General features: G+C 47.8%; 1 protein-coding gene across 2 annotated transcripts in view; it reads left to right on the top strand.

Annotated features, from left to right (window-relative positions):
- The window catches only part of Sctr (secretin receptor), a 73523-nt gene that overhangs the window by 44348 nt on the left and 13152 nt on the right, over positions 1-16023 (top strand). For both annotated transcript variants that reach the window (XM_045151080.1, XM_045151079.1), the window contains exons 7-10: positions 2167-2320; positions 10338-10398; positions 12244-12313; positions 14872-14963. In XM_045151080.1, coding sequence (XP_045007015.1) covers positions 2167-2320; positions 10338-10398; positions 12244-12313; positions 14872-14963 — 377 coding nt within the window. The remainder of the gene's footprint in view (positions 1-2166; positions 2321-10337; positions 10399-12243; positions 12314-14871; positions 14964-16023) is intronic.

Here is a 16023-nt window from a genome sequence, read left to right as displayed (position 1 = left end):
AAGGGATTTGTGCTTGCTACAGGTTCATGTTGCTGGTAGGAATCACCCAACCAAAAGCAGCTTGTGGGAAAAAGAGGTTTATTTTGGCTTACAGGCTTGAGGAGGAAGCTCCACGATGGCAGGGAAAATGATGGCATGAGCAGAGGGTGGACATCACCTCCTGGCCAACATAAGGTGGACAATAGCAACAGGAGAGTGTGCCAAACACTGGCAAGGGGAAACTGGCTATAAAGCCCATAAGCCCACCCCCAACAATATGCTGCCTCCAGGAAGCTTTAATTTCCGATTTCTATCAGCTGGGGAGACTAGCATTCAGAACACCTAAATTTATGGGGGACACCACTACATTCCACCCCTGGCCCCCATAAACTGATAACCATCTATGATTTAAAATGCAATGCATTCTTCCAACTTTAAAAGTTCCCATAGTTTTTATCAATCCTAATGATGTTCAGACATCCTCATAATCCAAGTTCTTTTAACTGAGCCATAATACCAAAAAATAACCTCAAAAAAACCATAATGGCACAGAATAAACATTCACACTGCAAAAAATGGCATTGGGCAGAGCAAAGAAATACTCAAGCAATACAAGATTTAAACAGGACAAACACCAAACTCTGTAGCTCCAAGTCCAACAACTCTAGCCAGTGACAAATCTCCACATCTGATAATTCTAACCAGCAACAAGTCTCTGGAGTTTCAATCCCACCCCCCACCCCTCACCCCCAGCTAGGCTACTCACAGTCCTGGAAAACTTATCGGGGCCGACAGCTTTTCTTAGCAGCCATCTCATGGTCCTGGCATCTCCACTGGGTCTCCATTCCCATCCATGGTTCATGCTCATGGCTCCATTAGGTCTCCATGCAGGCATCCAGCAAACCTGCTTCACACTACCCATTGCCATTTCCAAAACACAAGGCTATATTGCAAACTCAATGATCCTCTCTTTCCTGCATTTCTTTTACTCCATAATACCAGGTAGAGTGCCAATTTGTTAAACCAGAGGGGAATAAGGCAGATTTTGAAGAACAGGACACTCCTTGAGCACTCAGACCCCTTCAAAAGAGTCTTCATTCTTCCTGTTGTCCCTATGAAGATCAGCTGGCCAATCTCAATGGTTGTAATCTCTCAATTTCAGCTGAAAAGGCAGCAGTTTTGGCCCAAAGATTTCATTTTTGTGCCATATCCCTCTGCTCACACCAGTTTGTTTCTAAGCACTGCAACCCTGCACAACTTCTCAGGACATGGGCATAACAGCAAGCTTCTCACACAAACGGCATCTAACCCAGTCCAGACAAAGCTCCTTGTCACCCTCATAAGCCAAAAGACCAGAAGCTGTATTTACAGCATTGCAAGGTGTCTCTTAGGCCAAGGTTTCAAATATTTCCACATTCCTCTTGAAAATCAGCTCAAAAAGGCCAAAGCCACACACAGTCAGGTGTCTAGCAGCAACCCCACGCTTGGTACCACTTTACTGTTGCAGTTAGGTTCACATTGCTAGTAGAAATCACCCAACCAAGAGCAGTTGGTGGGAAAAAAAGAGGTTTATTTTAGCTTACAGGCTGGAGGGGAAGCTCCATGATGACAAGGAAAATGATGGCATGAGCAGAGGGTGGACATCAGCCCCTGGCCAACAGGAGAGTGTGCCAAACACTGGCATGAGGAAAATGGCTATGACACCCGTAAGCCCGCCCCAACACTACGCTGCCTTCAGGAGGCTTTAATTTCCAATTGTCATCAGCTGGGGAGACTAGCATTCAGAATACCTAAGTTTATGGGGGACATCTGAATCAAACCACCACACTAGGCAAGCACTCTACCAACTCAACTCCAGCCTCAGCCAGCATTGGTCAGTATCTGTCAGTCTTCCAATTGAGGGAGTATCTTCCTCCCCAAGCCCGGAGGCCACTTCCACAATTTCAACCAATTTCCTGCTCCTGGAATGGCTAGTTTGAGTGACCGTATTGATCCTGAGGACTTTTAATCTTTAGAATCTAGAGACTTGTATGGATTTGATCTCCTGACTGAGGAAGGCTTTAGGAGACCGTCACTCTGTGGCCTTGCTTCTGGTCCCCCCCATAGCACTGTGTTGCTTTGTTTGGGACTCACCAGAGGTAAGCCCATAGCCACCCAGCTCTGGTTCAACTGTCTCTCTCTGTTCAGGTGGGCTGCAAGGTGGTCATGATCTTCTTCCAGTATTGCATCCTGGCCAACTATGCGTGGCTGCTGGTGGAAGGCCTCTACCTTCACACAGTCCTGGTCATCTCCTTCTTCTCCGAAAGGAAGTGCCTGCAGGGCTTCGTGGTCCTCGGATGGGGTATGTCTCTCTGTGGCGTGGCCCCTGTGCGAGTGTAGAACAGAACACTGAGTTGAGAGTCAGAAAGACTCTTTCATTTTATTTTATTTTATTTTATTGAGATAGAGTTTCACTCTATCCCAGGCTGACCTGGAATCCACTCTATTCTCAGGGTGGCCTAGAATGTGTGGTGATCCTCCTACGTCTGCCTCCTGAGTGCTGGGATTAAAGGCGTGCGCCACCACACCTGGCTAAGACTTGGCTTTTAATTCTCTCTCTCTCCATCCATCCATCAGCCCATTCACCCATCCGCCCACCCATCTACCCTTCTATCCATCCATTTACCAAATTCATCTGTTAGCCCATCCACTCACCCTTTTGTCCATTCATCCACCCATTGATCCATCCATCCATCTACCATCCATCCATCTATCCATCTACCCACCCACCCCACCTTTTGTTCATTTGATGAACATACATGAAAGCCATCCATTGGGTTCTAGGTAGGGAACTGTGCTCCTGTGAGTAAATCACAGGTTTACAGAGATAGTCACAGGTCCCAGCCTCCAGCTTCACTTGGCTTCTCCTTGGGGCTTTTGATTAAGAAGTGTTCCTGCCAGAAATTCCCCATGCTGACTTTGCTGCTTATCCAAGTCCTTAATGTGCTGGGGTCCCCGCCCCGTCATCACACCAGCAGGGAGGCGCCCTGGGCTGGCAGACCAGACTGTGCGCTCCGACTCTTGAACCTCAGCCTGTTTCGCACATGACCCTCTACCAGCAGGGATTTGTAAGGCTGTGAAAATGTCTGTAGATGCCAGCAACCTCAGAAGGGACCAGGGTCTTATTTATGACTCTGCCAAAAGCAAACAATTTTCGTTTCAAAGCTCCACATGTCAGCTGCTGGATAGTTTCTTCATCTATAACATAAGGATCCTAATTGAATCTGCATCACTGAGCACTTCCTTGTGTTTAGAAATAACAAAAGCGTAAGAATTAGGGCTGCAGATATGGCTGAGTTGGGAAAGCACTTGCCTAGCGTGCATGAAGTCCTGGATTCGAGTCCCAGCACCACAGGTGTGTGTGTGTAAACACCGGATCGGAAGTTCAGGATCAACCTTGGCTACACATTGAGTTCAAGGCCAGTCTGAGAGCGAGAATTCTGAAGTCAAGGTGTCTCTTCAGGAGGCTCTCCTAGCTTCTCGTGGTTCCTTGCCCTTTGTGGCTTATAGCCACACCACTCCCGTGTCTCTCTACATATGAACATCTTGCTCTCCCTGCCTCTCATTGCCTTCTTATAAGGAGGCCACCTATATTATTAGGGTTGGGGCTCACCCTGGTTCCATATGATTTCAGTTTAACTAACTACATCTGTAAAAATCCTGTTCCCAAAAATGTCATCCCCCATGAGTCTGGCTAGACCTGGATATACTTTTCCTCTCTCCCTGCTTGTTAGGGGCTGTTGTTCTCTAACATGCCCAGCTCCTGACACCTTCACTGGAGTAATTCTTCTGACTTCCTCCACAAATTCTGTGTGCATATATGTGCATTAGCCACACACGTATGCACATGTACACACGCGTGTGAAGGACAGAAGTTGATGTCAGGTGTCCTTCTCACACACTCTCCCCTTTGTTTACTGAGGTGTGGTCTCTTACCTGAACTCAGAGCTTGTTGATTTAGCTAGTGTACCTACAGGGATCCCCTGTGTCTGCCTCTCAAGAACTGGATTATAGGTGGCACACCCACTTGGCATTTACGTGGGTGTTGAGTACTCAAACTCTCATCTTTGTACTTGTGCAACAAGCACTTTTATCAGAATGAGCCACCTCCCCACATTCTGCTTCTTGTATTTCTTGAATTCTTTGTTCATTCTCTCACTGCATTAGAGCATACCCTCCAGGACCTGTCTAATAAAAAGGTCCTGGAAGGATCATATTCTTTTTGTTGTTGATGTTTTTTACTTTTTTTTTTTTTCCAGTTTTTTTGAAGTAGGGTCTCGCTGTACCCCAGGCTGACCTGGAATTCACTATGCAGTCTCAGGGTGGCCTTGAACTCATGGCAATCCTCCTACCTCTGCCTCCTGAGTGCTGGGATTAAAGGCGTGTGCCACCATGCCTGGCTGTTTTTTCCTTGTTCTTCTTCTCTCCTTCTTCCTCTTCTCCTCTTCCTCTTCCTTCTTCTTTTTCTGCATTGCATAGCTGATAACATCTTTATTCCACATTCACTTCTTTCATTTACTTGGGCCTACAACATCAGGCTGCAATTTTTTTCCCCCCAGACTTCTCAAGGCTTGTGTTTTGGCATCTGGGGTTGTAGGAAGTGCTGTGTTGTGCTTGTACCTTTCACTGGCTCACTCATATGAAAGGCGAGGGCTGGCCAAGTGCTGCATGCTTGGGTGCCATCATTTGGAAGGCTGGAAGTTCTAGGGCAGCCTGTACTACATAGTGAGACTCTCTTAAAAAGGGTGCAGGCTGAGATGCACAAAATGGTGCATGAATCTGGAATTTGTTTGTGGTGGCTGGAGGTCCTGCTATGTCCATTCTCCTTTTCTCTCTGTTTCTTTCTCTCTTCTCTGTCTCTCTGTGTGCAAATAAATATTATTAAAAAAAAAAAAGGGTGCAGGCTGGCTGGAGAGATGGCTTAGCTGTTAAGGCACTTGCCTGCAAAGCCAGAGGACCCAGGTTTGATTCCCCAGGACCCATGTAAGCCAGATGTAAAAGATGGTGCATGTGTCTAGAGTTTGTTTGCAGTGGCTGAAGGCCTTGGCATGCCCATTCTATCTGCCTCTACCTCTCTCTCTCTTTCAAATAAATAAAAATAATTAAATAAGGGGGTGGAGGAAAGAGCTCAGAAGGTAAGAGTACTTAGTACTTTCCCATTTCTGTGAACAAATACTTGACCAGAAGCAATTTAAGGAAGAAAGGGTTTGTTTTGACTTACAGTTTTAGGGAATATGGTCCATTATGGTGGGGAATGTATGACAGGTCAGGTTATCACATTGTAGCCAGAGGCAGGAAGCAAGATAGAAAATAGGAAGTGGGGATAGGCCACCAAACCTCAAGGTCTGACCCCAGCTATTCCTCCAAATTTCTGACCTTTTTTTTTTTTTTTTTTTTTTTGAGGCAGGCTCTCACTCCAGCCCAGGCTGACATGGAATTTGCTATGTCATCCCAGGCTGGCTTTGAACTCATAACATTCCTTCTACCTCTGCATGTGTGTTCATATGCATGAAGGAGTATATGTATGTGTGGATGCACGTAGACTTGTGTGCATGTGCATGTGGATTTCAGAGGTCAACAGTGGGTGTCTTCCTCTATCACTCTTCTATTTTTTAATGTATGTGTGTGAGAGAGAAGGACTATAAATGGGCACACCAGGGCCTCTGCAAACAAACTCTAGATGCATGTGCCGCTTTGTGCATTTGACTTTGCATGGGTACTGGGTAATCAAACCCAGGATATCAGGCTTTGCAAACAAGTGCCTTTCACAGCTGAGCCATCTCTCCAGCTCCAATTTTCTATCTTATTTTTATGAGGAGCTCTCACTGATCTGGACCTCACTGCTTTGCCTGAGTGTGCTGGCCAGCTTATCTCAGGGATATGCCTGCCTCCACCTCCCCAACACTGGGATTACAGGTGTATACCACCCCACCCAGCATTTTACGTGAGTGTCGGGGATCTGAACTCAGGTCTTCATGCTTGCCTGGCAATCAATCACCTTATGTACTGAATCATCTCCCAGTCTTTCTTCAGTTTTTTTTTATTTTTTAAGACAAGGTCTCACTAAGCCAAGTTGGTCATAGATATACAATCCTGCCTCAGCCTCTCCAGTGCTGGGATTACAGACGCGTGCCACCATGTCCAACTCATGTCCTTGCCCTTGTTTCTTGAACATGTCTCTGTCTTAACTGCGGGATCATGTCTTTCCGTCCTATTTTTATCCTCTGTGTTGAAACTCCTTTTAGTCAGGATGGACATGCCCTGGAATCATGTAACTTTCCAATTCTCTACTATGCATTCCACTGTTGTTTGTTTGTTCTGCTTTCTGGAAGATTCCTAGACTTTATCTTCTGTCTATTGAACTGTTTATTTTGGAAATAGCATATTCAACTTCTCTGCCCTCTTCCATGTTTTGGGAATGCTCCTGGCCACAGCATCCTGCTACGTGTTGTAGATACAACCTTTTCCATCTCTCAGATGATATTCCCTAGCTGTTTATTTCAAGTTCTTTCTGCTTCCTGCATGGTCTGTTTTTTTCTGACTCCTTCTTCTTTGATTATTTTGTTTCTAGTTTTTTTTTTTTTTTTTTTGTATAGTCAGATGTCTGTGACCTTGGCTGTCTGTTCATCATTAAGAAGGAATCACTCCAAGGACTGAAGAAATTTCTCAGTGGTTATATGTGATTCCTATGCAAGCATGAGAGCCTGAGAATGTTCAAATCTCCAGATCCCATATCAAACATCTGGGTGTGGCCAAATGTGCCCGGAACTGCAGTCTCATAAGGAAGCAGAGATCTGAGACGCTGGAGCCTGAAAGCTCCAGAATCAGTAAAAAGAGGGAGACTGGCCTGGAAGTGGTCACTGTGTCAAGCCTCCCACATGCAAACTACTTCTAGGCCTTTCGTCTGTCCTGTTCAGTTCCTCCAGAAAATAATCCTTTCATGCCGTGCCTGGGGTGGAGGAAAAGGGCTGAAGTGGGAGTAAACCTTGGCTACTAGAGTTCTGAAAATGCAGTGTCGGGGCCAGGGCTCTTAGCGTACAGTGTATAGACAAGCAAATCCATTAGAATCAGCATGTGAGCCACATGTAGAATTTAAGCAGGCTGGGTGTGGTGGTGGCCCTCCGAAGCCCAGCTACCTGGGAGGCTGGGGCAGGAGGATGGCGTAAGCCCAGAGTTTAGGGCCAACCTGGCAATATGAGATCTCATTCTAACTTGTTTTACATGTGCATGTGTGGGAGGTGGGTTCATGTATGGGTGTTTGTGCGTGTGCAGGAACATTTGTGTATATGGATAGATACATGTGCCCCTGGGTACGTGTGTATGTGGAGGCCAGAGGACAACTTGAAGCATTGTACCTTAAACACCACCTAACCTATTTTGAGACAAGGTCTCTCACTGGCCTGGAACTCACCCAAATAAGCTATATTGAGTGACCAGTGAGTCCTCAGGATCCACCTGTTTCTGCTTCCCTAGGCACTGGCAGTATAAATGTCCACCACCACTCCAGATTTTTTAATTTAAATTTTTATTTTTTTTGATCATTTTCATTTATTTACTTGAGAGAGACAGAGCGAGAGAGAAAGAGGCAGATAGAGAGAGAGAGAATGGGCGCACCAGGGCCTCCAGCCACTGCAAACGAACTCCAGACTCATGTGCCCCCTCTGCATCTGGCTAATGTGGGTCCTGGAGAATCGAGCCTCAAACCGGGGTCCTTTGGCTTCACAGGCAAGTGCTTAGCTGCTAAGCCATCTCTCCAGCCCCAGATTCTATTTTTTATAACCACTTTTTTCTTTATTAGTTACGTACATTCTTAGTGTGTAAACAGCACATGTTTGTACCGACCTTACCCTCATCCCTGTTCTCCCCCCTCCAAAGGGACCTTCCTCTTTAGGGATGCCAGTTATCCCCACGGGGACTGTGGGTCTAGACTCTATTTTTACATGAGTCCTAGGGATAGAATTCAGGTCTTCATGCATGAAGGACAAGCATTTTGTTAACTGAGCTATCTTTCTAGTTCTACAAATATTTTCTCCTACAAAATAGCTGGGCTCAGTGGCCCACCATGCTGAGACAGGAGAATCACAAGTTTAAGGTATATGTAGCCTATAGTGGAAATGAGTTCAATGCTAGTACAGGCAATTAGTGTTATCCCATCTCAGAATTACAAAAGATTACAAAGGAAACAGGTCGGAGCTGTAGCTCACTAGCACCATGCTAGACTAGTGACAGGGCCCTGGGCTTGATTCTTAGCACTGCACAAACACAAAATAATAAAATCCCAAAATAAACAAACCTATAGTGAAACCTACGTGAATAATATTTAATTCAATAAAAATAAATTAGTAACATTTCAGTGTGAAATCTACGTGAAGATTGTGAATGACGTGCATGCATTGCTTTATTGGTATCAAAATCTTCAAAATTTGGGCATTATCTCATACTCATACCATGTCTCACTGGCCACATGGCAGGTGTTCAGTATCCACATACTGGCAAGTGGTGATGGGGCGGGGCGGACGGATGGGGACCACCACTTCCTTCCTGTGCTCAGGGAGCCCCTGCTCCTGCCTCAAGCTCAGTCTCAAGCTCTCCTGGTTTACTTTCTCTAGAGAATAAGCTCTATTCCTAAGGGTAGGACTGGCCATCTGGGGTGCTAATATAGTTCTTTAAAAAAAAGTGTGTGTGTGTGTGTGTGTGTGTGTGTGTGTGTGTGTGTATGCACATGTGTCTGTGTGCACATGTGTGTGAGAGCAGGTCTGTGCATGCCATGGTGCATGTGTGCAGGTCAGAGGACCACCTCAGTAGCCTGTCTTCACCTTCCTCTGGGCTTTCGGCAGGGAAGCAACTGGGGGTTCTCCTGTCTCCTCCTCCCGTCTTGTGTGGGAAGGCCTGGATTACAGGTGCATGCTGCCACATCCAGCTTATGTGGGTTCTGGGGATCCACGCTCAGATCCTCGTGCCTGTGCAGCAAGCACTTTGGCCAACTGAGCCATCTCCCTTGCCCCACTCACCTACATCTGATCCACATTTCCAAACCACACAGCATCTGAACCTCACAGCCTTCTGCCTCAGAAGACCACACCCCAGGGCATCCTTAGGGACTTTGCCAGCAGCATTGCCCCATACGGCATTATATTTCCGCTTTCTTCTCTCTAGGATGTCAGCCACACTTCCCCTGACTTAGTCTCCATGTTCCAACATGCGTTATCATCTCTTGTCCCCTCCAGACTTCCTGCTCGACCTTTGTGCTTACGGACATATACCATTTCTTCTCTCCTTTTTCTTTTACTTGTATTGTTGGGGATGGAACCTGGGGCCTCTACCACTGACCTACACTCCCAATTCCATTTCTTTACTGTTATAGTGGAGAGACTTCAGGGGGAATAGAAATACATGTGTTAAGCTCAATTTGAAGCCAGGTAATATTTTTGCATCTATCTTTTTGTTTTGTTTTAGTATTTTGAAGTAGGGTCTCACTGTAGCCCAGGCTGATCTGGAATTCACTACGCAGTCTCAGGCTGGCCTCGAACTCCCGGAGATCCTCTTTCTACCTTCTAAGTGCTAGGATTAAAGGCGTCTTTTAAATTTGTAGGCGTTTCTCTTCTGTAGCCCCAAACACATTTTTATACAAGTATGGCGATGATAACCTACATTAAGTATTATATGACTGAGGTTTATCAAACTATTACTTTATTTCATAGTTTATTTATTTATTTGCAAGCAGAGGGAGAGAGAGAGAGGGAGAGAGAGAGAGAGAGACAGAGACAGAGACAGAGACAGAGAGGCAGAGAGAATGAGTGTGCCAGGGCCTCAAGCCACTGCAACTGGACTGTAGATGCATGTGCCACTTTGTGCATCTGGTTTTATATATATATATTTACAGAGCAAGAGAGAAAGAGGCAGATAGAGAGAGTGAGAGAATGGGCACTCTCCTGATGTATATATATATATCAAATGATTCCTCTTCCCACCTTACTCAGCCAGGCATTTCCCAGTTTAAGCAAGGAGCTCCCTGATTTCCTCCATGAGCCTTTCGGGGTCCTCACCCTTCTTTCCTCTGCAGCCAGCTTCTGGTCTGTGTCCCAGGTTCCCAGGATTACCTGGGACATTCACCTCATCACCTCAAGGGCTTTAATGTCCATCTGATGATTCTGTCTCTGTTCCCAAGGCATGCCCAGTACCCTTAAAGCAGGTCTGCAACCGGATCTTGTCACCCGTTTCGTCGTGGGCCAGGTGTAACTGCTTGCCTATTCCCTGTGGTGTATTTTGGAGAACGAGTCCTCTCTACTCTGCCCCTCCCCCTCTTTTTAAACCTTCAGGTTCACCAGCCATTTTTGTTGCTTCGTGGGCTCTCTGCAGGCACCTTCTGGAGGATGTTGGGTAAGCTGCGGGAAAGAGGTAACAAGAGCGTAAAGCCAGCACCTTTGACTGCTGGTTCTGCCACCATTAGTTCAGCCAACCTCAAATAAAAACAACTCTGTGTGTGTGTGTGTGTGTGTGTGTGTGTGTGTGTGTGTGTGTGTGGTGTGCATGTGGATATGTATGCTTGTGTCTGCATGGCACACATATGTGCACAGTGCATGTGCACATGCATGTATGTGAGCTGGTGCAGGCCAGAGGACAACCCCAATTGTTATTACTTAAATGTGGCCCACTTCTTTTGAGGCAGGGTTTCTCATTGGTCTGAGGCTCATGAATTAGGATAGACTAGCTGGCCAGGGAGCAGCAGGGATCCTCCTGTTTTGACCTGCCTGGCAAAACGAGAACAGGTACCTGGCACCGTGCCCAGCGTTTTTATGTGGATGCTGAGGCTCAAACTCAGGTCCCGCTGGTGAGGCAAATGCTTTGGCCACTGAGGCATCTCCCCAGTTATTGTGCTCACCGTCTCATTGCTGTCACAAAGCACCTGACCAAAGGCAGCTAGCTGGTGGGAGGGAAAATTTTTATTTTGGCTTACGGTCAGGAGGCGGGGAAGCTTCATGGTGGCAGGGGAAATGTGGCCTGAGCCGAGGCTGGACATGAGCCTCCGCCACAGCAGGTGGAAGACAGCAGCAAGAGAGTGAGCCCAACTCTGGCAAGGGGGAGCTGGTTATACCATCCCTAAGCCCATCCCACAACACACCTGTTCCAGCAAGGCCTTACCCCCCCCCCCAAAATTGCCATCAGCTAGGGAATCCGTATTCAGAATATATGAGTTTGTTGGGGGCACCTGATTCAAACCACCACACGAGCCCCTCTAGGCTTGTTCTGTGGGTGAGTGAGGCACTGAGCAGGGGCGGGTGGGAAGAGCGGGGACTGCTGGGTGCGCAAGGCCACTTCTCAGAGTAGAATGGCACAACTTGGCCAATAAGTAGATTGGCTTGGATAAAACTCAACCTGTGTCTTAGTTCAAATTCAGACCCAATTAATTCCTTCAAATAAAATTTACTGATTGTGTGAACTCAGTTTTTACAAAAGTTTGGAACCAGGCATGGTATCCTACCATTTAGGAGGTAGAGGTGGGAGGATCGGCTATGTATGACCAGCCTTATCTACAAAATGAGTTCAAGTTCCCCCCACCCAATATATAATAACTCGTGTAAGAAAACCAAGAGTCGTGTGTGTGTATGTGTTAGTTTGTTGCAATGGTGTCTGCCTGTAGAATCACCTCATAGGAAGTGGAGACAGGAAGATTGCTTGAGCCCTGGTATGAGGCAAGTCTGAGCAGCATGGAACTCTAAATAAATAATTAAACAAATCTGGATTTTCAGCCTCTCTAGAAAAAATGGAAAGTTCTACTTAGCATTTTGCCTCGTGACAGAAATCAACTGGGGCAGAGCTGTTGCTGCCTTGGCCAGGTGTCCCCTGCTCCGGATGTCATGGATCCCGACTTCTCACACCAGCCATCCCGACACTTCACTCACTGATGTCATCTGTCTGGCCTGTGCCGGCGGCGACTGAGTTTGTCATTGTGTGCTCCAGTGACCCCAACGACAGCTAGCCTTGGTAGCCAAGGGCTTCCCAGCTCTGAGATTCCCAGGCATGCCCAGGTGGCCACTTGTTCTGCCCCAGCAGTGCTCCTGAGTGGTGGCAGAAGGCGCTGGGCATATTGCTGTAGGAACCCAGGGCCATAAACGCGGGTCCTTCCTACCAAGAGTTATCCCAGAGAACACATCTGCTGCTCAGAGTAGCTCCCTTCTCTTAATGATGCCTGACAGTCCCTCCCTGCCCCCCTCCCTCCCACAGGTGCTGGGACATCAACGCCAATGCTTCCATCTGGTGGGTCATTCGAGGGCCTGTGATCCTCTCCATCCTGGTGAGTGGCTGTCCCCACCCCCATGAGCTGGGAGCCAGAGGAGCACATGGAACCAGTGAGCAGCCCTTGGGGGCAGAGAGTCTGGAAAGTTGGGCACTGGAAGGTGCTAGGAATATAAATCACAGTATATTCAGAGGCCAGCGAGCAGGTGGTCCCTGACTGTCTGCCCCTGATGGAGCAGTGGGGGAGGGAGAGGCAGGAGTGTGCTCACGGGCTGATCCTTGCCTTAGTCGGGTTGGCTGCTCCTACCCTAGACTTCCACAGTACAGCCCTGTGGGTCTACGTAATGGTTCTCGGTGTCCTTTTATGACCTAGAATATGTCACTGAACTCAAGTCCTGGGGGTGAGGTGGGGGTTAAAGTGCGGCCAGGGACAGCTGAGTGGGGCTGGGGGTTGTGAAGGGAGCACAGGAAATAGTTTTAGAGGAACCCTAGGTTGGGGGGTCTTGCATCTGGCTGCCTTTTCCAAGTACTTGGGAAGTTTGAAAAAATACTGCTAAAAGCTCTTTGTGTTCTGGAGAGGGCCCTGGGCCCTGGAGAGGGGTACACAGGAAGGCATGAACATGTGTGTACATGTATGCAGAATCCGGAAGACAATCTTGGTGCAGTTCCTCACGAATGCTGTCCACCTTTTATTTTTATTTATTTATTTGAGAGAGAAAAAGAGGGCGAGAGAGAGAGAGAGAGAGAAAATGGTCACACCAGGGCCTCCAACCACTGCAAACAAACTCCAGACTCATGCGCCACCTTGTGCATATGGCTTACATGGGTTCTGGGGAATCGAACCTGGCTCCTTTGGCTTTGCAGGCAAGTGCCTTAACTGCTAAGCCATCTTTCCAGCTCTGTCCACCTTTTCTTTTAAGACAGGGCCTGAAGCTCACTGGGTAAGCTACACTGGCTGGAAAGCAAGCTCTATAGATCTTCCTGTCTCCACTTAGCAAGCACTGTGGCATTATTTTTTATGTGGGTTCTGAGGATCTGACTCAGGTCCTGATGCTTATAAAGCAAAGCGTTTATTGACCGAGCTGTCCTTTGGGCCTTATTTTTAAATCCCAGAGGAACTGTAGGTCTGCAGCCAGGTTTGAGTGCTCCATGGCTCAGGGGTATGAAGTCGGGGGCAGAGGAGAGGATGCATAGACACACTCAGGGGTCTTCTCATGGATGGCATCAGCTGGAATCAATATTCCCATGACTCAGAGGGACACATAAGGCTATGAAACCAGTTGACAGAAAGTGCCCTTCAGAGGCCGGCTGGTTTTAGGACAGGGGGAAGGGCAGAGACCAAAGAGGCCCCTCTTCTTCCACAGGCTGAAAGGGTGATCTCTGGGGACCTGCTGGAAGGGGAGCCATTCAATGGCCACTCTGTAGAGGTTTATTCAAAGGGATGATGGACATTGAGGACACACACTCTCTCTTCTCATTTCAAAGACAAAAGACTCCATGCAAAATAAATCATAAAAACAAAATGCATTTTATTAATGTTTATTACTTGCACATATCAATGGGGTCCAGTGTGATATTTTATCACATATACAGGGTGCCCTGGTCAGATCAGGACAATTAGCCTTTTCCATCCCTTATCATTTATTTTTAAGAAAAAAAAATTTAGGGAGAGAGAGAGGGAGGGAGGGAGAATTGGAATGCCAGGGCCTCAGCAACTATAATCAAACTCCAGATGTTTGCGCCCCTAGTAGGCATGTGCAAACCTGTGCGTGCCTCACCTTTGTGCGTCTGGTTTATGTGGGATCTGGAGAGTCGAACATGGGTCCCTATCATTTATTTATGTTTACAGCCTTCAAGCTCCTCCTCTCCTCCAGTTCCTACTTAACGACATGCCACAGAATGTACTTTTTAAATGGATAGACAGGGTCTGGGGAGACAGCTCAGTTGGTAAAGTGCTTGCTTCACAAGCAGGAGGACCTGAGTTCAGATCCCCAGAATCCATGTAAAATGCTGAGTGTGGTGGTGTGCACCTGTAATGCCAGCACTGGGAGTCAGAGACAGGAGGATCCCCAGAGCTTGCTGCCCAGACCGATGAGAGACCCTGCCTGCCTCAAAAAGAGGTGGACAGAGTACCTGACTGCACATGGTGTTCATGGTTATCACCAGGCTTCCACACATCCATGTGCACGGAGGTGCACGTGTGTCTGCTACACACACACACACACACACACACACAGACATGCACGCATACCACATTTACATGTGGAAAAGTAGAAATACAGGCAGAGAGATGATATTTACATAGATAGATAGGTGAGACCTATATTTGTCAAGATCCATGGGGGATTCCAAATCCCTTGCACTTGTGAGTGATTGTCCTGGAGACTGAGCAGATTCTTGAGACCCTGCAGCCTGCGATGCAGGGGGGTGCTGCTTCCAGCCATGGCCTCCAGATTGTGTCGCCAGATCTCTTGGTGCAGAGATGGCATGCTGTGACTATCACCCTGACCATGGTGTCTCCAGTGTCTTCCTTGTTCCTGAGTCCATGGGACAGGGCCAGCCCAAGGCTAGGCACACAAGACACCTTCAGCCCCATCTCTTCCTCGCATTCTGCAGATCAATTTCATCTTCTTCATAAACATTCTAAGAATCCTGATGAGAAAACTCAGAACCCAAGAAGCCAGAGGAAATGAAATGAAACATTACAAGTAAGTGCAAAGCAAAGACCTGGGCGCGCACAGGCAGTCAGCGAGCACGTGCACCCGGGCGCGCGCAGGCAGTCAGCGAGCACGTGCACCTGGGCGCGTGCAGGCAGTCAGCGAGCACGTGCACCCGGGAGCGCGCAGGCAGTCAGCGAGCACGTGCACCCGGGCGCGCGCAGGCAGTCAGCGAGCACGTGCACCTGGGCGCGTGCAGGCAGTCAGCGAGCACGTGCACCCGGGCGCGCTCAGGCAGTCAGTGAGCACGTGCACCTGGGCGCGTGCAGGCAGTCAGCGAGCACGTGCACCCGGGAGCGCGCAGGCAGTCAGCGAGCACGTGCGCCCGGGCGCGCGCAGGCAGTCAGCGAGCACGAGCTAGGTGTGAACAGGTAAAACCAAAGACCTGCCTCTACATTGCAGATGGGGTGTGTGGATGGGAAGGAGTTGACCATGAAGCCTCAGGCATTGTGGGGTGGGGAAATTGTGAAATGTGACAGGAAACCTGCAAGCTCAGCTAAGGGTCTGCATGGGCTTCAGAACCCACATTCATTCAAATTTGTGTTCAGGGGAGAATGACCTTAATTTGCATCAGTTGTTTAAGGAGACACGCGATCAATTTTTGTTTTTTTTTTTTGAGATAGGGTATCATGCTAGTCCAGTCTGATCTGTAATTCACTGTGTAGTCAAAAATCTTTAAAACCTTAGGGGGCTATGGACATGGTTCAGTGGGTGCTTCCTGTGCAAGGATGAGGCCCAGGGGAAGCCACAGAAGAATTGTGGGGGACAAGCAAGAGAGCCAGGGTGAAGGAGGCAGATGCTGAGGATACTCAACACCTACCAAAGCAGAGATCCAGAGGTCCTAAAGCTCATCACTGAAGTGGACTTAAAACTCACCCACCATGGCTCAGGGAATTTTGCAGAAGAGGGGACAGAAAGATTGTAAGAGCCGCAGGTTGAGCCTTGGCTGAAGTGTGAGGGGTGGTTTATCTCCTCGGGTCGCTCTCTATTCTGAAAAAGACAAACAGATTCTCCAGAGGAAAGTGAAGTCAGCGTAGCTTAAGTAGGATAA

The sequence above is a fragment of the Jaculus jaculus genome, chromosome 5, assembly GCF_020740685.1.
Source record: "Jaculus jaculus isolate mJacJac1 chromosome 5, mJacJac1.mat.Y.cur, whole genome shotgun sequence".
Taxonomy (NCBI): Eukaryota; Metazoa; Chordata; class Mammalia; order Rodentia; family Dipodidae; genus Jaculus; species Jaculus jaculus.
The sequence above is the reverse complement of the archived record's forward strand: the minus strand, read 5'-3'. Positions and strand labels throughout refer to the sequence as shown.